Genomic DNA, 26266 nt, shown 5'->3' on the forward strand with positions numbered 1-26266 from the left:
CAAAAAGCATTTCGAAACAGCAACACGGACACGGGAGTCGATGGTTGTTGCACTTGTAGTGCGGGATACCCGAGAGTTTCAACTCCTCGGCATTTCTCTACATTCAACTTTGAGTTTAGTTGTATGAAAATTGCCGCGGATTGCGGTTCGGAACGCACGTTCGTCGGTTCAGGAGTGCTCTTTAACCAAAACCATGGATTTTTCAAGGAAACCCTGAAAGGAGGAACAAAGTGTGAAAGTTTTTATTTTTTTAATTTCTTATTTTTTCACATTTAAGTTTTCACAAAAAAAAAATCTCAAAGCAACAGTTTTTTTTTTGGTTTTCCACGTGAAAAATGCAGATTACAAGAAGAAAATCCAATTCGTGTTCATTAATTCGCTGTTCCAACACATAACTTTTCCTTTACCACGCATAGTTTGTGATTGAAAATTTTGAAAACTTACAAAGTGAATGAAATTTCGTTGCAATACCAATGGATTTTTTTTTTAAATAAGTTTTCCGAAGAAAAATCTGACTTTGTGAATTTTCTACCCTCCAAAGTTCTAAGAGCTGAGTGAGAAAAAAATTGAAAAGTCGTCACAGAGTTCTAATAAAACATTCTACGTGGTCAGCAAACACTGACGTCATCAGTTCTTAAAATTTTTGTGTGTTTTCATGACTTTTGCTAATTTGTTGGTGAGATAAAAAAAAAGCTCTGGAAGAGGTGTTGCCGATCGGAAGTCAGTGCACTAAGAAAAAAAACTTTAATTTTTAACACTCTGAAAAAAAATGTGGAAGCAATTCAAGAGAAGATGATTCATGAGGATTTTCATCATCACCCAACTTTGGATCCACTTGGATTATTCCGAAGTTTCTAATGTGTTATTTCTCAAGGAAAATTTTATCACTCTTGGGAACATTTCAAGGAGATTCTGTTGAAACTGTGCAACAACACAAAAAGGTGGTTTATTGCTTAACTTTCGTGAAGCCCACAATAAACTTGATTTTTTATACTTTTCATTTTTCCAAAACAAAGTATATTGGAAGGACAATTAATTCTCACGTTTGAAGAAAAAAAGCAAATCCTCGTGAAGAAGAAAAACAAAATAATTTTGTATTAGTTGACTGACAAGGAATTTTGTGACAAAAATAGTGCCTTCGAGACAGTTTGAAAAACGTGAAAATTGTCCATTCTGTGAAACTCGGGAAAGTTTGTGCTGTGTGCAAAAAAAAACAGGAAATTCGTGCGCCAAAGGGTTAACTTTCTGCTAATTCAGCGCTCTTCGTGATTCAGGCGAAACGGACTTTCCAGCCCTGCAAATCACACAGTAGGTACGTGGCGATTTTTTTTTGTTATTCATTTAATATCTTCCCCCCAAACTAACACCACCAACCTTTAAATCCACACCACTTATACCTCACGCTGGCTTTATTATATCAGTTTGTGCCCTCTCCAATACTTACCCGCGCATTATATCGCCTGTAAACTTTTTTTTTTATTTAATTTTCGAAATTGCGTGCTTTCTGTCGAGGTTGTATGATCAACCCAAAGAAAAAAAAAGAAAACATAACAATGTGTAATTTGGGGGGTTTAACATCCAAAAATGAATGCTAAAAAGATCCTCATGAGAACACAATTCAATCCTCCTTTGGGCAGCCCTACCTTCCACACAAGTCGCCCCACCCTGATATTCAAGCGATCTCACTCGCGATCTCTCACTCACACACGTACCCAAATAAAAACCCTGAATCACGAATTTCCTGCCACCAGTGGAGTGGTTTTTCCCAGAACATTGTGAAATTCAGGGTGTTTGCGAGTTGGCACAAAATGATGGCTTTCGCGGGAATTTTTCAGACCACAGAGTCCTTCATTGGAATAAAAAATAAATAAATAAAAAACAACCTCTTGCGCGCCCCAACAGTTTGCGCGATCAGCAAAACACACTCATCCATTATTTGGAACATTATGTTGTGAAGAAAAAAGTTGATTTCTGAATAAAAATCAACTTCAACACTATTTTATGGGGATAGTTTAACCCTTTCACGTCTGAAACATAAGACATTATATTTTTTTGAATCTAAAATTGATTTAATACTTAAAGGATCAGATAGTTCTAATCTCAAACGTGAATCTTAATTTTCTCTTAAATAGATTTTTTTTTAATTTTCCTTCGACGAACTTAAAACAATTCAAGTTTCCTCGTACATATTGACATAGAATTTATTTGAATTTATTTAGAATTTAGAATTATTTTATAAGAACTTGTTTAGATTAAATATCTTATTGGTCGTAGTTAATTAGTTTTCTTAAAGAGGAAATGCATTTAAGAAGAACAAGTTATCCGAATGACTTCCTTTCGTTTCTATGTTTCATAAGGACGAGAAAGGGTTAAACCTTTTACGTTCAAATCATGTTAAATATCTTGATTCATGTCAAATCGTTTTCTTTAACCTATTCTAACGAAACCTAACGTATTTCTAACTTGGAAAATAATTAAATTAATTTAAAATCAAGAAAATATAATATTCATGTTTGGATCAGCTTATAACCTAATGGACCTCAAATGGTTAATATAAAAACATTCAACATAGATTTTTTTTTATTTTTTCAAATTCAAAACAAGTCAAGTATTCAAAATAAAATATGGTTTAGTAGCATAAAAAAGATATTCTCATAAATATCAAGAAAAACACCTAATAAATAACTATAGCAGTGTATACACTTGAGAGCACCTGAGATCAGCTGATTATTGCGTATTGGTATGCCGCCTATTAATTATCCGACAACGAATGGCCAATATTATGGTGTGTTGTTATATAAATAAATAATAAAATCCGAAGCAATGTCAACGATTTATTTCTCTTTCTCTCTCTTCATTATTTTGCTCTCTGTCTTGTAGGTGAGGAACTGTTTGAAAAAAAAAATAAAAACAAATTATGAAATCAAATTTTTTTCTCAAAATTTGTAAGATTTTTTTTTCTAAAGTAGTAACATACCTATGTATGTATATATTTTTTTTTCAATTCCTCCATTTTCCCCACATATACATAGTATACGACAAAATGACGAGAATAGGAAAAAAAGAAAAGAAAAAACTCCACACCACGATTAAAAAAAAAGAGTCCATGATACAATGTTGAATAGTTTGTAAGAAGCATCGGTCACTGAACTCCTCGACCCCAATTTCTTCTCCTTCTCAACTATCGAGTGTGTCTTCAGTGTGTGGTGGAGCCCGTGTGAACTAGCATTTCTTCTTGACACGATCGTGCCTGGTAAAAGAGAGCTTTCCTCAAACAACCCAACATACAGAGAGAGGCGTGGAAACATGCCTTTGCTCGCCTCGCTCTTCCACACACCATCCATTGTGGCGCACAACCCGAAAGGAGGGAAAAAAAGATAATTCACCAGAAAAACTTTTCCCATGACCATTTTCCAAGATGGCCCCTGGGAAGCGGCACAGAGTCATTGAGAAAAATAATGTTGTTGTTCAGCATGAAAAAAGGGGTGAATATCCTTTCTCCCTTCACCATGACTACCAAGGCTATTTTTAACATCCTCCCAAAGCCATTTGGTCGTTTGGAAAAGCATTTTCAACAAAGAGGAGGATCTTCCTTCTATATTTGATCGCAAAGCCATAATGGTGGTTTAAGGCGGTGGTGGAGGAACTTATACGCGCGTACACGTGTGTGGGATGATTTTTGTTGGAGAAAAAAAATACGACCTCATATGCGGTGTATATTGGAATTCAAATTAACTTTGGAGCTTCCACCACCACCACCATTAAGGCACTTTATTGGGCTCCACCAGTTAGGCATTTTTAGAAAGTCTCCATCATCTTTTTTTTTTTCAACACTCTGCTTCTCTCCTTTTCTTCTACAACACTACATAAATATTCCTCACTGGGGTATCCAACGGAATCAACGGAATTCACATCAGTGGAGAAGAAATTGGTTTAAGAAAAAAATAATGAAAACTACCAAGAGGGAACTTTGGAGAAAAACACGGATAGAAAACCTCTCGTTTATGAGTTATGGTTGTTCTCTTTAGATGTAATCCCCCCCTGGAGTCAAATACGCTCCATTAGAGAAGGACTTTAGCCGGAATTTGGGTCAATAACATAAAGCAATTTCGTCATTATTTCTTCTCTTTGCCCACTCAATTGACACAAGACTGAGAAAAGTTGCTGCTTGAGTGGAAAATACATCCATATGGATAGGTTTTTCATGTTTTTCACATGGAGAAAAAGGAGAAAAAATTACTAAAATGTTGCACTTTTGAGGTCAACCTGCAAGCTATGACACCAAGATGGCCACGTAACGGAAGCAACATTTCGAAATATTTCAAAGTCCCCATTTTCACCCCAAGTGGTGTTTTTTTGTACCCAAAAAAGCTGTCATAGCAGGTTTTCTCCTTTTCCATTTTTTTTTACTTCATCATCTTTCTGCTTGCCTTGCTCAATGTTCCATGTTGTGGAGCCTCTGGTCACACTCACCACCAGTTCTTGCTTTGCCCAAGGGGGGAATATTATGTACTGTATGTAATGTTGGTACTTTTGAAGTTATGAGAGTAAAAAAAAGTACCTCCAATTAACATTACTAGCTAGCTAGCTGGAGAAGGCATTTAAGCACTTCTATTTGAAAAAAAAAAAAACAAAGCGGCCAGTGGGGCGAGGTGGTGTGTGGTGGGTGCAAAAGAGGATGGAAAAATGGCAATTGAACGTGGAAATATTTAATGCGATGACTACAGAGGAGGAAATTCACTGCGCACATCACGAATTGCTACTCCCTCTTGGGACATACACTGTGTGCTTTTAGCTGTGTTTCTTTCAGACACAGCTTTTGTGTACCGAGCAAAATCGAAAGTCGTCAGATCGGGCTCAAACTTGGGATGAGCACGAATTAGGGTCCCCACATTCCAAAAAACGTATGCGCCAAAAAAAAAATTTTTCCGGCCGGCCGTCCGTCCGGCCGTCCGGCCGGCCGTAGTACAACGTTAAATTGCAAGAGAACGGTAATAGATAGAGACTTGCGGTCAACGGCAAAGTTTAAAAGTCGACTGGAAGACGTCCGATTATGACGTCAAATTTTACCCCCCACCCCCCCGTCCGCCATTTTGAATAACCTCAAAATTTTGTTTTCGCTATATCTCAGCCCCTGTAATAGATAAAAATCTGAAATTTTTATATGTTGTAGGGGCCATCAAGAGCTTTCCAACGATACCTCATTTTCGAAAATCGGTCAAGCCGTTTAGCCAATATGGCCGCCACAATTTTTCATTGAAAATCGACCATAACTCGAAAACGGCTTGACCGATTTTGATCAACCCGGGGTCAAATGAAAGATCTCAATAAACCCTACAACTCTCTAGAACATCCGAAGTTTCAAAAGTGGCCGCTAGGGGGCCAAAAATCAAAAACTAAATTTTCGATGAGTTTTCGATGAATATCTCGAAAACGGCGACATAAATTTTTTTCATTTTTTGATATGTTGTAGCTGACTATATTATCTAGCTCCATGCCAAAAATGAAGAAAATCTATGGATCCGTTCTCGAGATATAGCCTTCCAAAGTTGACATGTCATATCTCGGGTTCTACAAGACCGATCTTGATCAACTCAAGCGCAAATGAAAGGTTTCGTGAAACCCTACAAATGTCTAGAACATTGCAACTTCGAGAAATGACCGCAAGAGGCGCTAAAGTCAAAAACAAAGTTTTCGAAAATTTCGAACTCGAATTTTTCGAAAATGGCGACATAAATTTTTTCATTTTTCGATATGTTATAGCTGACTTCAAGACCTTTCAAACAAAAAAAAATTTATGAAAATCTATGGATCCGTTCGCGAGATATGGCGTTTTAAAGATTTCTTGGGGTATGACTTTTCAACTTTTCCCGACTTTGCGCGTATTTAAATTAATTCGCAATCCAGTTTGCTCTCACAAAATTGGTACACTGAAAGAAACACAGCTCTCGTAAGCTTGGTCAGCTTACCAGTACATTTTTTTTCATTGCCACAATATTCTCGCGCTCTGTGGGCAAAAAAGCGATGTGGGATATTTTATAATTGCGCCACACGGCATCCCACTTGGAAACATTCAACTAGGAATCGTGCTACATTCGTGGGGTATTCGTACATGTATGTCTCCCCCGAAGGGCAGCTTTCTCGCCAAGGGGATGGTATAACCTCTATTATGTGAAGAAAAGTCATATTTTGTTGAATAAAATGTATGAGGAATTTCTCGAATCTCGATCAATCTCGACCAATTCTCAAGAAATATTTTAACTTTTTTTATATTAATAAATCAATCCTGATGATGAGATAGGGACTAATCGAAAACTAATTAAATGTAGTTTCGATTTCAAGTGGAATTTTGTAAATTAATCTCTTCATCTGATCGGTATCGACGGTTTCTTCATGAAAAGTACTAATTTCTCGGGGTTGGGCATCCCCCTGTTTCTCGTCGTACACACCACGTATATACTTTTAGCCTTTTCACCACACAATGGTGGCGCGCGGGGTTAGTGAGTGGTGAATTTATACATACATATATGTGGGTAGGATGTGTAGTGGGGAGGATATATAGCGTTCTCCTTGATTTAACCCCTCCGCTGAATGTTAGGAAGAGAAATGAGATTACACAGCGAAAAAAAATTATCTACCCGTCATAAAAAAAATGTATGTGTGTAGTGTATGAGATACAGGAATTTGATAAGATACTTTTTTTTCTTTACTTTCTCACTCTCTTCTTCCCAGATAAAAACTAAGCTCTATGTATGTATATGTATATAGTAATGGAAATGCAACAGATCCACCCCCTTTTTGTGCCGTATCTCGGCAACAATCAGCAGTTGGGAAAATTTGAACAAAAAAAAGAGCTGAAACAATGGAAAGTTCGTGAAGGAAAAGTCAAAGGATTGAAGGGGAGGGGGTGCATTGAAATGAAGAGAAGAAAAAAAGTTAATATTGATAGGAAATAAGACCTCGTGATTGCCACACTTGAGAGAATTTGCTGATGATTTCACATTTTAAATTACCACCACATCGATATTATGGTGTTAATCGTGACTTCCACCGCAAAGTACGCCTCCCCTCGTGTGGACGATCGTATTTAATGATCATGATTTTGATGAGTATGGTGGAACAGACACAAAATGTACTGAAGTGGTTCGTTTTTTTTTACATACTGTGGCTTCCTTTCTCCATTACGTTGTGGAAAATTTAATTGAATATAAAGAAATTTTTCTAAATAGTAGTTTTGACTCTCATTCAAGGGAAGGACGATGATTCTTTGTAAAGGATGAAATAAGAATAGGATTTCTTCAAAAAGAAACCGTTATCTATGTTGATATTACGGGAAATATGAAAGTTTCATGAAAAAAAATAGCGAATTTGTATGGGAACTATAAATCGATGGGGGTGGGGGTAGTGAAATATTGTCCTTACAACTCGTAATGGTTCCCCCTACCTCCATACCGAAGTTTATCAAGATCGGTCCAGCTGCTTCGGAGGAAACAGACATTCTTTTATAAATCAAAATGTTTCCAATCAAGAAAAATTCAAGATCTTGACTCGAGAATACAGATCAATATCCGACAAAAAGCTTTAAAATCGAATCGTTAATTTTCAAAAAAAAAATATGATCAAAAACGGTGACAATGATGAATACAGAGTTGGGTGCTTTATCCTACCCACTCAAGAGGCACAGAGCAAAGCAGAACCTCCGTGTTTCCGAGAGCGAGAGAATTGCGCGAGAACGCGAGATTTGATGAAAGGAGAGAACCCACAGAGTACGGCTTAACCCCAATCCTACTTGATTATGAAAGGCAGAGTGAAATGGTACGATGGGGATGGTGTATGAGCGAAAGGAAGGGATTATGTGGAACTTTGCTGAGTTGGCGTCCATGTTGGGGCTCTCCCCGCTATAATTACCTACATAGTTGGTGTTGTGTACGAGTGTGTGTGTGTGGTGGGTACCGTGTGAGTGGGCTCTCCATGGGGAATTTCAATCCATGCACGGTACAACACAAGCAAAAAGGCATTTTGCCACCGCAGTAAATAACCGTGACGGTGGGATATTCTGCCTCGCGACTGCGGAATTTTTATACAGTGTCGTCATCTATTTCGAGGAGAGACTTTTCATCCCTCCCCAGTTGCTCACACGAGAGAGAATAAACCCAACTCTCGCATTACTTGCCACTTCTATCTCTTCTCAGTATTAATATCCTCGGAGGAGTGATCGCACACTTTTTTTTTATTCTTCCACCCAGTGTGTGCTGGCTGCTGCAACACCCTCTTGAAATAGCCCAAAAATTCCCCGAGAATAGCAACTCACAGCGGAAACACCGACGCACTGAATTGTCGTTTAGCATAGAAGAAGAGCTACATACCTATGTAGCATTATACTATACATAGGACGAGTGCAATCAAATTCGGGGGTTTTCCACACGTACTATCTACATATATAATTTTACCGAAAGCTCCCACAGGAGTGTGTGTGTGTGTGTGCGTGCGATAGAAAGTCCAAAGGTGCCCCCCAAAAAGGGAAGTTGTGGAGTCGCCTACGTGCGCAATTAGTGGAAAATTTCAACATTATTGCAACAGATGCTATAGTAGAGTGTGAGATATATATAAAACAATGTGTGACAATATAAACTGGAAATTGCGTTTGAAAGTGTTGAGTCCTTGTGGGGCTAAATTTCGCTGACTCGTTCTCTCACGAATGCCAAGTTAATTATAGTAATTTACCAACAAATACACCGACAAAACCGAGGGAGAGTTGTCAGTCCCCACAACGAGGTAAATGTCAATATCTATGTATACGATTTCCATTACATTTTTCACGTTTTTCCCATCAAGAGTTTTTATTTCTATTTCACTTTAAAAAAAAATGTTCTTGAATAAAACAGAAAATTCTATCAAAAAAAAATACAAAAGAACTCCCCTCTCTCTCTAAATATAGCCCCTAAATCTTTGGGGAGGAGGATACCTTAATATGTATATTGGGGGCCCTTGCATGTGTGCGTGATAGAAATCCCACACGATGCTAATACGAGAGGCATGACGATGGGGTATATGAAAAGTCACGAAGATCAACTAGCGCGGATTGCGCGATCGCGCACTAAAATGGCGGCAGGATCATGAGAAAAAAATTCTCTTGTCCCACCAAAAATTCATCAGATCTGTGTTGGACACATTATACTGGAAAAAAACTTGTGACTCATATTTTTTTTTAATAAAAAGCGCCCCTGATATTTTACCCGACTGTGGAAGGAAAGGGTAACAGGTTTTGGGTTTTACGGTAGATTTGAGGTAAATGAGGGAATTTTCTTTTTTTTTTCTTAAGCGAAAATTAATAGGTTAGAATCCAATAAGAGTATGAAATAAACTAAAAAATATTTTTAAAAAATATCTATAAAATAGAAATCTTAGTTTGAAATTAAAAAAAAAATCATAAATTTTTTCTATTTTGATTTATTTTATTAAATTTTGGAAGTTTGTTATGTCCTTCATTAGGTTTATTAATGAAGTTAGCCAACTTAAAAAGATTTTTATAAATCAAAAATTAGTTTAAAAAAAAGAGTAATCTTCAGAACTTTATCAAAAACTATAAAAATTATAGATTTATCAGATTAATAGAAGAAAAACCGGGAAAACATTAAAAATTAATCTATCATTTCAACCAGAAAATTGTGAATTTTAAAATTTTTTTTTTTTTTTCAATTAAATCTTATTTTAAAATTATGTCAACTCTGAAATACGCTCAAAACAGAGAGGATCCTTTTCAGGGTTTTAAGGACATTCGTTTGAAGTTAAAGTAGGTTTTATCCGGAAGTTGGATATATTGAAAACAACAAGACCAAAAAACGTAATTCAAAAATCTACGTAATTCCTCTTCTTTAGCTTCCTAAAATAATTTGATTGAGAGTTAGTGGGTTATACTACCTACATCTCTGACAATTTTGTACGACCTCTCGTGCTTGTTTCCTTCCTTTCGCAGTCGGGGTATCTTTTCTAGTTTCACACTCACACAAAATTGTTTTTCCTTCTCGACCATTCGGATAAAATGAGCGATGTGACGCAATTTTTGTATTGACTCCTATATTGAATTGAATTTGGACAGATTGGGTGGGATGTTTTTTGGGATGTTTCAAAATACAAATAAGGCGCAGTGGATCTCAACCTTTACAACATTTTTTTATGGCGTATTTAGAAGAATGAGAAGAATGAATCTTTTTTATTTTTCTCTCCTGTGTCTTCAACGAAATTGGAATTAAAGTGAAAACTTTGGGGGGAAAGCGAAATGTAGGATTAAAGAGGAGTTTTATATACATTTCTCTCAAAATAAATAAAAAATCTCTTATGCAAATAACTCAACAGATTTTGATAAGCATAATTTATGAGCTTCCTTTTGCGCATTTAAGTCAATCAGTTGATGGGACACTCCCCTTTTTGCGGGATCACCCACATTTTCTTCGTCTTCTCTTTTAACCCACCGTAAGATGTGGTCAATGGAAGATGAAGGCAAAAGCAAAAATGAAAATTATACAGAAAAACTGCATTAAAAATAAATGTTTTATTGTAAATTATCTACACGTGACACACATTATGTACATTCGACAGATTCATTTGTGTTTTTATATACTAAAACGCGGTCTTTTTTTTTGTGGCCAAGTTTCAGCGCTTCATACCAAACATTTTATGATAGGTACATACATAATGTATTTTAAATGTACATAAATATATATATGAGATTGGACAAGAGAAAATTGCATATTTAAAACTTGCTCACATTTCAAGTTGAGAAATATGTATTTATATATATGAAAAATAGTGAAAAATGGATGAAAAAAAAGAGTTTAACAGCGTGCACACCTATGAAACATCTAAAAGGTGGATACGCGGTGGATACTATGAAGATACATACATAATAGGTAGCAAGCATACATATAAATTTACCTCTCTTTCTAACCGCGAGTTTTATTTATTTTTTTCCTAACTGTCCATTCATATATTTTCTCCGTCTCTCTTTTTATTATTGCTTCTTTATCCCACATTGTGCTTTTAATATAATAAAATGAGAAAAGGGTGTGAGTGAGATGAAAAATCTCTCGGCAGGTCTCTTAAGAGAGTATGTTGTGTATTTATGACTCCTCAAAGTCACACACAACCTGCAATTTAGTGTGTTGCGAGTGCGAAAGAGATGGGGGACATTTTCAATATAAAATAAGCGACACCTGTAGATTCTGTAATGACGGTGTGTGTGTGTGATTCTCGCGCTTGAATCTTATTACGCAATTTGCGACTATCAAATAATATAAAACAAGACGTGTAGCCTCACATGTGTGCCATATACTGGATGCTATTTTTTTTTCTCTCCACAAACGATATACAACGTTGGTTCATTAGAGTGAGAAGATAGAGGTGATTAGACAAGGAAGAAGGGGGGAGGGTGGGCGAAAGGGGGTATACGGTGGAATGAGCCAGTTGGATTCTACAGAATCAATCGTCAAGGATAAATCAATAAATCCAGCAGCTAAATACGAAGAATATCTTGGAATGAAAAAAATTACTCAATTCCCATGTAAATTCAAAAACACGCCAAGTCAAACTTGAATTCCACAGAAAGATATTTCTCGGATATCTTTTTTAGTGGCTCTCTTGCGTTCGAGGGCGCTACCGTCGCATTGAAGGTTTTTTCTTACTTTTATGACCTCCAAAAGAGGATCATGGATCATACGTGATCGCTGATCTGGAAATTGTTTTGTTCTTCTCAACTCTGATAAACTGTTTCTTTTGGCCTTTTGTAGTGAATTTTGGATCTTTTTCAATATCCTTTGATCATTGTTCGATCGTTGAATGATCGTAGATTAATCTTTGATCGATCGTTAGTCGTCAAAGGGGTTATATGATACCTTTTATGAAAGTCTATTAAACTATTTTTAAAAGCTTGATTAAGGAATCGAGAATATCATGATCGCGATCGTTGTTAAACGGTTAAATCTTGAATTTTTCCGTTAAATAATTCTAAAATCTTAGAAAAATTCCTAGATTTTCATCATTGATTGAGAAAATATTAATTTTCTTATTGATATCCTAGAAAATGATCTCTTTTGGACCTTTGATTCATTCTTTTTCCTTCTATTCTATAAAAGGATCCTTAAAAAAAATTAAGAACTAAAGGTGTTTCATTTTAAGAATATTTTGAATATTTGAAATTTTTTTAAAATACATTTCGGGTCATTTTTCACTTTTCATTAAAAGTTTCTATTTATAATTTTTAGTGCTTTTAGTTAAATCCCGATTTTTAAAGTTTTTATAAATTATTCAATTTATTCCACGTGATTACACTTTATTTTTATAAAACAAGTACCCCTAAAATCAAAATTTAAAAAAAAATCCCAAAAATACATAAAGTCCTTAATGCTAAAATTTCAACTAACACTTTTATCACAAAATTAACAATTTTGTCTAATTTCTTTTATTTTTTCCACCCACAGATTGACGGAAAAGGACAAATCTTCCGAGAGAGAGAGAGAGAAAGAAGTGATCATCTCACCAAGAAAAAAGAATTTCTTTATTTCTGAGAAGCAATTAGAATCGTGATTCACAACGTGCTTTCGCAAAAATCTTCCCAATTCTTCCATTTTGAACATTTTGGAAGGTGCAAATTGGACGTGTGTGTAGAGAGTGTTGAATAAAAAAAAAACAGGAGAAGAGCATTGCTCACAAAAAACTGCGTAGAAATATACAAGAAAGGCGTTAACAGACGCGTCTTTATTACCTTCCCAACTAAAATAAAAATTTATATATAGAGAGAAAAGAGATATTTTCATAAAATATAATAAAAAATAAAAAAACATATAGCAAAAATGACGTCCCAAAGATTTTGTCTTCGATGGAACAATCATCAAACAAACCTACTATCAGTCTTCGATCAACTGCTACACGCAGAAACATTCACGGATGTCACGTTAGCCGTTGAAGGACAATACCTCAAAGCTCACAAGGTAAGTTGGTGGAAAAAAGCTCAAAAAGTTTTTCATTTTATTTTTCCTATTTCATCCACTTTACATTTTTTTTATCTCTCGCTCTGTAAGAAGTGGGAAAGTGTAAGAGTAGGGACGCGGGGGGATATGTATATATTGTGGAAAAAGGTCACGAGGAGCGAATGAAAATCGATAGATGTGGAGGGAAAAAAAAGTGCTTGAGAAAGAAATCCATAAAGTCACTATCGGGAATTTGAGAGCGAGAGAGAAAGAGAGTGTATAATGGTAGAAAAAAAAGAATTCTCTGTACTTCAGAGCATGATATGAGTAATTTCTGGGGAGGTTTTTACAGCCACATGATAAGGAGTTTATCGGAAAAGGACTTATCGCGGCACATTCTGTTGCTCTGGCACAGCCAACAAACAGGGTCTGTCTTCCCATTTTTGTTTGCACATACTGATAGGAATAATTGATTTATTTCGCTCCATGCCCCGCCAAGCAACCCTCAAAAAGAACTATTTCATTCGCTCCTCCGTGCTGGGAGAGGAAAAAATCATCCCTGTCAGCATAAAATTACAACATTTTCCACATGGAAAGCATTAAGATAGAAAAGATTAAGAAAATACTTTTTTTTTTGAGCAAAATTCTCTAAATCTTTCCACAGATGGTGCTATCGGCATGCAGTCCATACTTCCAGGCACTTTTTGTCAACCATCCTGAAAAACATCCCATCGTCATACTGAAAGACGTACCCTTTGCCGATATGAAGAGCTTGTTGGATTTTATGTATCGCGGTGAGGTTTCGGTGGATCAAGAGCGACTTACGGCATTTCTCAGGGTAGCCGAAAGTTTACGGATAAAGGGTCTAACGGAAGTGAATGATGAGAGACCCATGGGACCTGCTCATACACCACCCCCGCCGCAATTGCATAGAATTCATCCATATCTAGCGCAACGGAAGCAACAGGGTATGCTCCTCAGCAATCCCCTCCTTGGCAGTGCACTAACAATGCCAAAGAGGAAACGGGGGCGACCGCGGAAGCTATCGGGAAGTTCAAATGGAGCAGGAAATGACTACGATGACTATGAATCCCGCGATAATCTTATTCAAGTATGTTGATAACCTTTTTTTTTGGAGATTTTCTAAAGGAACTAAGACATAGAAAAGAAGCTTTTCAATGGCTTAGAGCGAAGAGGGACAATAAAAGGAACTAATACGAGTTGTTTTGAATTTTATAGGGCTCACCTGAACTGCTGGAAGTAAAGATGGGTGCAGATATGTATTCAAATTCAGGCAATGAGGGATCTGATGACAACCGAAACAGAGATGACGTCGATCAGGATTCAAATCAAGTAAGTTTGAGCTTTTAACTAACTTTTAATTTAAATGCAAATTAGTTTTCTGTCGAGATTTTTTATATCAATATATATTCTTTTTAGCCATTAATATGGCCCTGAATTTATTCTTTATCAAGGATTTCAATTCACAGCATAGAATATTTAAAATTATAATTTTTTTATGCATTGGAAAAATTTTCACTGACTGTTGAATTAGAAAAAAACCGCAATTTTCTAGAAAAAAAGAAAAAAAATATTTTTTTTTTTTTATTAATACGGGTTCCATCAATTCAGATGATTTCCCCGAAAAATATTTTTTGAATTATAAAATGAAATGTACTGGTAAGCTGACCAAGCTTACGGGAGCTGTGTTTCTTTCAGTGTACCAATTTTGTGAGAGCAAACTATAACGCGAATTAATTTAAATACGCGCAAAGTCGGGAAAAGTAGAAAAGTCATACGCTAATAAATCTTTAGAAGGCCATATTTCGAGAACGGATCCATAGATTTTCATAAATTTTTTTTTGTTTGAAAGGTCTTGAAGTCAGCTATAACATAGCGAAAAATGAAAAAAATTTATGTCGCCATTTTCGAAAAATTCGAGTTCGAAATTTTCGAAAACTTTGTTTTTGACTTTTGCGCCTCTTGCGGTCATTTCTCGAAGTTGCAATTTTCTAGACATTTGTAGGGTTTCTCGAAACCTTTCATTTGCGCTTGATTTGACCAAGATCGGACTTGTAGAACCCGAGATAAGACATGCCAACTTTGGAAGGCTATATCTCGAGAACGGATCCATAGATTTTCTTCATTTTTGGCATGAAGCTAGATAATATGGTCAGCTACAACATATGAAAAAATGAAAAAAAATTATGTCGTCGTTTTCGAGATATTCATCGAAAACTCATCGAAAATTTTGTTTTTGATTTTTGGCCCCCTAGCGGTCACTTTTGAAACTTCGGATGTTCTAGAGAGTTGTAGGGTTTATTGAGATCTTTCATTTGACACCGGGTTGATCAAAATCGGTCAAGCCGTTTTCGAGTTATGGTCGATTTTCGATGAAAAATTGTGGCGGCCATATTGACTAAACGGCTTGACCGATTTTCGAAAATGAGGTATCGTTGGAAAGCTCCTGATGGCCCCTACAACATATCAAAATTTCAGCCTTCTAGCTATAATAGCGGCTGAGATATAGCGAAAACAAAATTTTGAGGTTATTCAAAATGGCGGACGGGGGGGTGGGGGGGTTGATTTGACCTCATAATCGGACGTCTTCCAGTCGATATTTAAACTTTGCCGTTTACCGCAAGTCTCTATCTATTACCGTTCTCTCGCAAATTAGCGTTGTACTCCGGCCGGCCGGCCGGACGGCCGGCCGGCCGGAAAAAACTTATTTTTGGCGCATACGTTTTTTGGAATGTGGGGACCCTAATTCGTGCTCATCCCAAGTTTGAGCCCGATCTGACGACTTTCGATTTTGCTCGGTACACAAAAGCTGTGTCTGAAAGAAACACAGCTAAAACTTATAATGAAGAAATGCTCAGTAAATGAAAATTAAAACAAAGAAAGACTGCAATTTTTTTATTGCTGAGCAATATTCTTCTAATAGCCTTTCAAATAATGAAGGAGTTTATTCATTTTTAGGTTTTTAATATCAGCACTGAAAAATACCAATAATAAATGAAAAATCTTGAATGTTATCATAAAATATAGAAAAAAAGATTCCGATGCAATAATAATTTTCCAATATTTTTAATAAATTAGTTATTTGTCTACGAAGCATATGCTTTATGAGCTCAATAACTGAAGTATTTTAACTCTTAAAAAATGGTAGTTATACTGCCAAATAAACATTAATTTAAAAGAGAGGAAAATATAAAATAGAATTAAAGAGTTAAGTCATGGACTGAAAATTGAAAGATCACTGATTGAAGCATATGCTTCATAATGAAAAAAAAAAACAAAATAGTGTGCAACAAGGGGAAACTTTTTCTAAATTTTTCAAATTTATTTTCAATTATTTAAGTCGAAAGTATATTTCTTGAACGTTTTGTGATCTTCGATATTCTCTAATAAAATCTTAAGAGCATAAAAATGAATAAACTCCTTTCAGTAGACATTTAACGTTTTATTCGTTTAATTGATAAAGGAATAAAATTGATCAAATGAGATCAACTTTGGGCCATCATCCTCTTATAAATAAAAATATTATTAAAAAAGAAAAATTATTTGATCTTGTAGGAAGCAATGGACACATCAGAGTCGCAACAGAGCAAATCAGCGTCACATCCCGCCGCGTCAACGTCAAAAGAACCCAGTCCGCGAAAAGACCAAGACAACAGTACCTCAGGTGAGTGATCTGTGTGAATTTTGATTGTGTTTCGTCTGTGATCAATAATAAACTTTTTTCTTCTAAATCATTAAATTTTTTTTCAATAAAATAAAAGATTTTTTTTTATTAAATATTTGCCAGAAAAATATGAAAGTTTGATGGATGAATGTTGTGTGTGAATGCTTGGAAAATTTTTAAAAGAAATTTTTCTCACAGTCACAGTGATTTTTTGCAGCATTAATATTCTTACTCTCTCGTAGGGTAATTAAATTAGTGTAAGCCAAATATAGATATTTCCAAAAACAAAAAAAAAGAATATAATCCAAAAAATAACAAAAAAAATGTCGGAAAAGCTAATGGGATTTGTAAAGCAACGCGGCGTAGTGTTTGAGATTTTTCGCGATCTTGTGATCCTTTTTTTCTTTTTTTTTCTCTCTCTTGCCTTTTCAATTAAAACGAATATTTGCAATGAAAGTTGTAAATAGAAAAAAAAATGGTGATCGGATATATCATTCAAGTCGGCAGGTGAGTCGGATTCACTATCTCTCTCTCCCTTGTTCTTGCAATTTTTTCTCGTTTTGCGATCTATTACTTCTTTTTTTATAATTTAAATATTTTCACTCGATCAAATGATTAAACGAATTAGGGAAATAGAGCTTTAGGGATTTTTGGCCGACGTGAAATGATTAAATTCGATACACCGGTGTGCGGAGACAAAAAAGGCTTTAAATCCCTATAGCTTTTCCTACACTTCATTTCTCATTTGAACGAAATGTGAAAGATCAAAGAAAAAAATTAAAAATTTTGTTGATCAATGCATTGATAAAAAAATTACAAGATCACTTGGAGAGATCAGAATGAAATACAAAATGAAATTTATTTTGTTGAATGAAAGAATTAAGAAAAATTGGTTTAAAATGAAAATATTTTGCAGGTGATCGTTTTGCCGATGATGGATCAGATGCAGATAGTGCAATGGATGCAACTTTTATGGAGCCACAGCTGATGTTGGATGAATATGATGAACCTGTAGAATTTAAGTATGATCCCAATTCGGCATCTCCGCCACAGTCGGGTGATCAAACGCAATCAAATCCGGGGGCCACTTCGAGTGGCAACCGAAGTACCACCGTTCAATTGGAGATGCCAAAGTTGACGCCAATTTTGCAACATCACATTTTGGCACCTCAGAAAATACTACCAAAGCTACAGAAACGTCCAAAAGTGAAACAAAATGGCATCTCAGGGGAGCAACAGGGTGGTGGCGCAACGGGTGGCGGCTCAAGTAGCCTCCAAGTGACGAATGTCTTTGGGAACCTCAACAACAATGATTTCATTGACATCTTCTCCAGCAATCTATTCACAACGACCAACACCTCAACGTCCGCCTCAACGTCCCCCCAATCGTCGACAACAATCAAAATTGAGCCACAGATCACGAGCAATCGCAGCGGCAAATACATTATCGATGACTCAGAGGGCTCCGTCAGGGATTTCTGTACCAAAGAGGGCGATCATGTGTATCGCTGTAAAGTATGCTCACGCGTCTACACCCACATCAGCAACTTCTGCCGTCACTATGTCACGTCACACAAGCGCAATGTTAAAGTCTACCCATGTCCCTATTGCTTCAAGGAATTCACGCGAAAGGACAACATGACGGCTCACGTGAAGATTATTCACAAACTCGAAAATAGCTCCGGTAGTACCGGTAGTGCGGCATCCGTCGCAACGAGTCAAGGGCAGTAGATTACGAACTTTGATCACGAAAAGTTTAATCCCAAAAAAAACAAATAAAACATAAAAAACTGACAAAGGATAAAACTAATGTGAGACGAAAAAAAATCCTTTTGCACTTCAAAATGAATCCCTCAACTTACGTTTTGTTGAGGAAAAGTGCGAAACTTTCAAAAGAAAAAAAAAACCTATGTACCTTAAAAATTTGCAAATAGAACTTATTAAAGAAAGTAAAAAAGAAAACAATCAATTTTGAGAACTTTGATAGTTCTCCGTGGGATAGAAATTTAAAAAAAAAATAAATAAAAAGTTAAAGTTATTAGAAATATTTCTAAAGAAAAAAAAATATTGTGGCTGTTATGACTGGCAGCGTTTTGAGGTGAGTTGGAAATGAGAAAAAAGTGTGGTTAATATAAAATGGAAAAATAGAAATATACGATAAAATATCATTCCTTCAAAAGGGTATTTTTATAGAATTATTGTGTAATAAAAAATATATATTAATTTAATAATCAAAGAATAAAAAATAATAATTTGTAGCGGAGAAAACAATCAAAATTAAAAAAATAAAAATTAAAAAAAAATAGACAGAAAGTGAAAAAAATGGATCAAAATATTTTTTAGAAACAATAGTTGAGTCTTTAGAGTTATGAAAAAAAGAAAAAAGTTATGTTAAAATATCAATGAAATCATTTTAAAAAAAAATTATTCGTAGAAAAAAGTACAATTTGTTATCTATACTAAAAAAGAAACACGTAAAATAAGTTTAAAAGAAACCCTTCAGATACCATTAAAAGTTGTTGAACGATTTTTTTAGAAAAGAAAACTATAAAACTAATCAATATGTCCATGTTCCATTTAATATTTCTTTTATTTTCAAAATTCCATTAGATTTTTTTAATCGGCCCAAAATTTTCATTAATTCGTTGTTTTAAAAATTATTTAAAAAAAAACAAGCAAGAATAAGAAATAAATCATAATCAAATTTGAAATATTATAAAATAATAATTTAGCCAATATATTTTACAATAATATATTATCTGGGACTGACATCCTGTGATCCAAACAAGTGTACGGCACTTTTTTTCTGTAATAAATTAACCTAAAGTAATAAGTTGAAAAAAATATATAAAATATAAAAACAATGGAGATATTTGTGAAGAAGAAAAAACAATGAAAAAGAAGCAAATCCGTGATGGTTTTTAACGCAAAATAAATTCAAGAAATTCTAACGAGAAATTTTTTTCGAACCTGTTGAAACACCTTGAGAGGCCTTATCAATTTATATTTGATAACAAATTGAGTAATTTAATGACGACAATAAAGTGAGAATATTTTTTTTTTGATAAAGAATAAACAATTTTAAAGAAATATAAAACAGACTGAAGGAAGATGCCTTGAAATATCCTTGATAAAAAACTTTTGAAAATCAATTTTATTGAAAAAGATTGAAAAAAAGTGTTCCCTTTTTGAATTTTACTATATAAACATGTATTTACTATTGACCCGTATTAATGCTTAAAGAATATCTTTATAACAAATTTGAATGTCTTGAAAAATAAAAAAATATACAAAAATCAATGAATTTTGAAGATCTTCTGCTAAACAAATTTTTTAAATGGATTATTCGGTGACTGGACATTTTATTTTTGAATTTTTATTTCTAATATTTTTTTTCTTTAACAATTTCCTTTCTGATTTATGCAAACAAGATACATTATCAAGTGGAAAAGTAATGGAAGTGATCAGATAAAAAAAATTAATAAAAAAGATCTAAGAAATGAACTGAACAACAAACTTATGAAAAAAAAAATCAATCTACAAACATTTCAGGTAATTTGAAAAAAAGGATCTTCTTATGTTCAGTTTTTCTTTGATTTCTATAAAAAATTAAATGAGAAAAATCATTTTCCAAATTAAACCCCTTCATTTTTTAATTTTTATTTTGTAGACTTTTCATTTTGTTTAGTCTTTTTACATAGATAGTGCAATTTAGTTGGTAAAGTGGAGATGAAAAAAAATCTATACAAAATAGCAATTATGTAATTTTATATTAAAAAAAATAAACAAAAAGAGAAAAAAGATGCACGTAAATATCTTTTTTGTTTTTAAAAAAAAATAAATAATGAAAAAAATATGCTAGATAGTTGCGCTACAGTAGGAATGAAAAAAAAACAAGCAGACACAATCAAAATGTTTTTATCTTGTTTTTATTTTATAGCACCACCCTTAAGATTTTATTCTTTTTTTTTTAATGGAAGAGAAGGATAAAAAAAAATATTAATATTTATTGGAAAGAAAAATTTTTTTATCTAATTTTTATTTCCACAAAATGCACTCAAAGATTTATTATGTTTTATTTTGTTTTTATTATTATTGTATTCTTTGTACATTTTTGCACAATACATACAACAAACCCTTTTTTGTAATATTTTAGATATTCACCCCCTCCCAAAAAAGAATGCCCCGTATTTTTTTTTTGCAAAGGAATGTAATAAAATAGCGCATATAATTATTTTTATTGAAGACAGAAAAAAATTTTTGAAGCTGAATGAACCTTCCAATACGTTATTAATTTTTAATTTAATTTATGGGTTTTTATTTGTAAAGGTGTAATTTATTATTCTCTATTATTGTATTATGTCTCCTTTAAAAGAAAATACATTAAAAAAAACAACAAATTCACACACAACACAATGCTGATGATTTAATTTTAGAAGAAAAAGAAAAAGAAGAAAAAAAGATAAAAAGATTTAATAATTTTATCAAAGTGAATTGTAAAACACAACACACCCAATAAATATAATTTACAATCTTCTATATACATATATATTTTGGCAAAATTAGTAAATAAAAGTAATCAAAATTTAATTTAAAAAATTTTTGTTTTCTTTTTTGTTTTGGTTCTTCTGTATGATTTTGAAAATTATGGGAAAAATGTGAGGAAATTGAAAGGAAAAACGCAAAAATCGTAACATACTGTAAATATTTTAAATATTCGTTTTCGGAACGACACAGATTATTCAGTTCTTGAGATTTTTTTTTCAATATTCAAATATGAGAAATATTTTGAATATTATACTTCTTTTAATTTTTTTGATTATTCATGTTTTAAGATTTTTTTTAATGTTCTCTTAAGAATTTTTAATCACTCATCGATTAAAATTTTAATCTTATGATTTAAAAGTGTTTAAAAAATATTTAAAACAAATTAGAAAATTTAATTATCAAATACTTAAAAATTAAAAAATAATAATTAAAAATTTTTTCTCAAAAAAATATTCAAAATAATATCAAAACAAGAATATTAAAAATATTCTCATTAAGTAATCGAATATAGAATATATTGAGAATATTTTTTAAATACTCATAAAGACTTAACATTGTGGAAGGTTCTAAAAAAAATATGAAAATAATTCAAATTGTTTTATTACCTCACATTTTTGCCTCTTTGGGTTTTGATTGGTTCGCTTTTTTCTTTATTTGGTTCTGAATGAGATTCTTGAGTTTAATTTTTCTATTTTTTTTTTTTATTTTTTTTAATTTATTTCATTTATTTAGTTTTTCTTTTTGTTTTCTTTTATTTATTTTCCTGCAAACATCAGATGACGGCCGAGAATCAGCAACGGGTTTTGGGATACTGAAGCAAGAGCCGAAAGATTCAAAATCAATACCGAATATCAAAATCCGCGTGAATCCCATAACACAGACAACGGCACTGAGTTTACCGAATGCTCTACACCAGTTGCAGCATGATTCCTTAAATAACAACTCCCCCACAATGGAGGGTTCCGCATCGCCACAATCTCACTCAGCACCCGCCACATTGGCAATGACACCACCCGCCGAAACACCCGCCACAAGTAGTTCAATTGCATCGGGTACAACCACCACGGCATCCATTGCAAATCCATCGAGTACCCCAACATCGGGTTCAACGAGGCAACCCGTTCGACGGCGGATACGGCGGAAAGCCAATTCGGCTGTGGACGATCCGGCGGAACAGCTCACGGAGATGAGTGTCCGCGGTTTGAATCTTTTTCGCTACGCCAGCATCAATGAGGGTGTGTACCAGTGTACCGAATGTGCCAAGGACAATATCCAGAAGACGTTCAAGAACAAATACAGCTTCCAGCGGCATGCCTTCCTATATCACGAGGGCACGCAGCGCAAGGTCTTCCCGTGCCCGGTGTGCGGGAAGGAATTCTCGAGGCCGGACAAAATGAAAAATCACATGAAAACCACGCACGAGTGCTACATGCCCAAGGACTGTGTCTACCCGCTCAATTTCCTCGTAGGTGCTGGAATTGAGAATGCCTCAATTCCCAAGATTGAAAAAATTGAGACTGCAATGCCGACAACTCAGTAAAATAGCGTGCGTGCTTGTGTGTGCGTGAGTGAGCAAATAAGGAAAAAAAAACATTCGATCGCCTTTTTTTTTCATTTAAAAAGGAAGAAATTTTCAAAGTACCCCCCCAGTGATCTTCTGTGATCCATCAAAATTATCTCTGCAAAATGGAGGAATCCCAAAAGCGAGTGCCCTAAAAGTGAACCAGAGAATATCCTCCACAAAAAACAAACCAACAGTGAATTATTTTTTTTAAATAAAAAAGGAATCTCTCGCTTGTCCTTTCTTCCCTCAAGCACAATTTTTTTAAGAAGAAAAAAAACACCAATCAGGGTATTTTTAAATATAGAAAAATTAAAGAAGATTTATTGGAGATCCTGCACAACGAGAGACTTCAAGGAAATAGTCTGTCTGGTGCTAAAGAGTGCCTTAAGAAAATGAACAATATCTGACTGATTCACTTTTATTCTTTTCTTTTTTAAACATTTTTTAAAGTTTTTTTTCCAAATTCAAGACCTGACTTTTTTATTACAAAAAAAATGAATCAACTCCAATAAAAATGAAATAAGTTTTAGTAATTTATTATAATATGATAAAGCTTCAAATTTAATGAAAAGAAGCACAAAAATTGCAGAAAATAATTCTATTTCTATTTTTTTTATTATTTCTATCGCTTTTTGCGACTAAACCAATTCGCTCAAATTTACGAATTTCTCTATTTTATCCCTTTCTTCATCCTCCGGACAGAAAACTAAAAAAAAAAAACGACGTAATGTGTAAATTAAAAAATGAAAATAAAAAAAACGCATAAAAAGAGAGTACAAATTAGAATAAATTACCCAATTTTTTTGAAGAATAAAAAAACAAAAAAGAAATTAAGAAGACAAAATGCCATGGAGAGGAGTAGAAGAAAAAGAAAGAAAAAATTCTTAGTCTCAATTTTGTTGAAATTTAAAAAAATAAATCTGTCTTCAATTTATTTAATTTAAAAGATTTTAAAATGAAAAAATATCTTTTAACGGGAGAGGTTTTTGTAGCACTAAACAACCCAAGAAAATGCCTTACATGAAACTTTTTGCCTTCATCTCCACATTTTTTTTAAACTACTAAATAACATTTTTTTGGAAGCGGAATACATTAAGGTGAATTTTTTTTTATAAGAAATTGAAAAGCTAAGCTTTGCTAACTTCTTTTGCAAAAAAAACTTTGAATTCACAATAGAAAATCGAAAAAATAAATTTCGATTTTATTTATTTACAATTTTGTGATAATTTTTTTTGAATACATAATATTAATTTTTCTTTCTTTTGTATATAAAAAAAATCGAGAACAAAATGTTCTTTCTAGAGGAAAATGTGTGAAAATATTGCAATTTGCACAAGAAAAGTATATAAAGAAAATTGCGAAAGAACTTTATAATAGAATTTGAGAAAAAAAATGGAAAAAAACGTAACAGAAGCAACAAAATAACAAAATATTGTAAGGAAAGAAAAACTACTTTAGCAAATAAAATTTTTTTGTATAGCATAATTACCTTTTTCTCAATATTTTTTGTATATTTTTTTCTAATTTCGAGTGGTTAATCTATTTAACAATTTTTGAGCAGATGGTTACACACAAATACACCGTAAAAAATATTTCAATTAAAAAATTGGTCAGTTTAACTATTCTTTTTGCTGCATCGAGCAGATCTTTTAAATTAAAAGATTTGTGCCATTGGATGTGTATATAAATACGAGATAGCATGAGAAAAATACTTTTCTCTCACTCTGGCATTTTGAGTAGGTGTGATAGTGTGCGTGACGTTTGTTTGTAGTTGTGGGGAAAAATTTTTAAAAATTAATTTTTCCGGGAAAAACTCATTTTTGGGGCGCCAAAAGTTGGCGGGTGGCTCAGGGGGGCTCAAAGTACGTTCAGTAAAAATTTGGTGGCGCAACTCGCCGGATTTTTTTGGGGAATTTGCACGACTTTTTCTGGCGCGGATTTTGAGAGTTTTGATCCAGGGGTACCAAACGACGCGGCGTCGCTTCCTGGTCACAAAAAACGCACTTTCGCTGGGAAATTCGGCGGAAAACGCGAGAAAACTGCGAAAAACTGAATGTGGGAGGGAGACAGTATCAGTGACGTGCACTATCTCGTTTTCTCTTATACAAAATGTACCAAAAAATAGTAGTGGTGGCTTTTGGAACTAAATTTTTACCGCGCCAATTTCAAAAAGTAGTCAAAAAAGCATGAATTTTATATGGGGGCCACATGAAGGGAGGCTCTGGGGGGGGAAATGAATGTCGTTGGTAAAATCCGCCTGGTATCAGGAGTCTCTGTACCAAATTTCATCGCGATCGGACCAACGGTGTAGATTTGTATAGCTGTACAGACATGAAATTTTTTAATTATTATATAGATTTGAGGGAGGGAAGCAAACCATGAAGGTAGAACTTCAGTAAATAGTAATTTATAGAGAAAAGAAGAAAACAAACTTAAAAGCAATATATAATTCTAGTAATAATGTTTTTATTTTGGAAATATTATAAATATTATTTTATTTTCTATTTTCTACCTATGATTTATATTTTCAAAATGGAGAGTATATCTAGAATATATAGATTAAAGAAAAAAAAAGGAATTAAATTTCACGTGCTGTAAAAAACCGATTTTCTTTTTTTTATTTTTGATGAATTTCTCAAGTCTATATTTTTTTTCAACACTAAGGACAGTGCAATGATTTTTTTAATTAGAGAGAGAGAGTGCGTGGACCCGGAAGAAAGTGGAAAAGTCAATTAAACGGGTTAATGGTTTTTAAAAAAAATCCTCAAAGAGGAATTTTTAGATTTTCAAAAATATTTAACGAAAAATCAACCCGTTTTTCTCAACATTTCCATTTTTGATGATTTCGTGAAAAGTCAAAATCACTTTCAGGATCCTTATCCAGTGAAAAGCTATATAGTCTAACATCTCTTGTATTTTTTCGCACACATTAATATTTTGAATTTTCTAAAAAAAAAAAGTGGAGAATATTGTATAAAAAAATTTATTAAAATGATATAAAAAAAACTTCGCAGTGAAGTAAAATTAAAACAATTTTGTGTTTTGTGTGCGTGTGAGTTTAATTATTTAAATTAATATTATTAAAAAAAAAACAAAACAGATTGAATCTTTATATTACCTATATATTTGTATTTACAACATCCTCAAGTCAGATAAAGAATATTTGTATAAAAAATAAACCCGAGATTTTTATTCAATCACACTGAATGTTGTGAGTCGGAGAAAACAAACCCATATTGTATAGAAAATGAAAAGAAAAAAAGTATTTTCCTTTTTTTTTATTATCAAATTCAACGCCCATTCGTGGAAAATGTTTTAAAAAAAAAAATACTGAAAACTTGCAAATAACACTGGGAAGTAATTTAAACAAAAAAACATGGTGTGAAAGGAAATACAGAGACAAAAATGAATGATTTTTTTTATTGTAATAAATTTCATATTAAATTGAACATTTGTTTTATTTTATTATCATTTTCTTGTTGTTCTTTGTGAAACTTAAATGAT

At 33.5% G+C, this 26266-nt stretch overlaps 2 protein-coding genes across 7 annotated transcripts in view; one reads left to right on the plus strand and one right to left on the minus strand.

Moving 5' to 3' along the window:
- On the plus strand, window positions 1-26211 carry LOC129792133 (protein tramtrack, alpha isoform). 6 transcript variants are annotated; one of them, XM_055830938.1, is made up of 6 exons: window positions 1-1312; window positions 12477-12986; window positions 13630-14076; window positions 14205-14318; window positions 16542-16650; window positions 21975-26211. In XM_055830938.1, exons 2-6 carry the CDS (start codon window positions 12849-12851, stop codon window positions 22736-22738), a joined length of 1572 nt encoding a protein of 523 aa, XP_055686913.1. In that variant the 5' UTR covers window positions 1-1312; window positions 12477-12848; the 3' UTR covers window positions 22739-26211. The 6 variants fall into 6 exon arrangements, with proteins under 6 accessions (XP_055686913.1, XP_055686931.1, XP_055686893.1 ...); XM_055830956.1 differs by having other exon boundaries at window positions 1-1308; XM_055830918.1 differs by lacking the exon at window positions 21975-26211 and adding an exon at window positions 17567-21249.
- The window catches only part of LOC129792487 (STAM-binding protein-like A), a 781560-nt gene that overhangs the window by 536804 nt on the left and 218490 nt on the right, over window positions 1-26266 (minus strand). The window lies entirely within an intron of this gene.

This window comes from Lutzomyia longipalpis, chromosome 1 (genome assembly GCF_024334085.1).
Source record: "Lutzomyia longipalpis isolate SR_M1_2022 chromosome 1, ASM2433408v1".
NCBI lineage: Eukaryota > Metazoa > Arthropoda > Insecta > Diptera > Psychodidae > Lutzomyia > Lutzomyia longipalpis.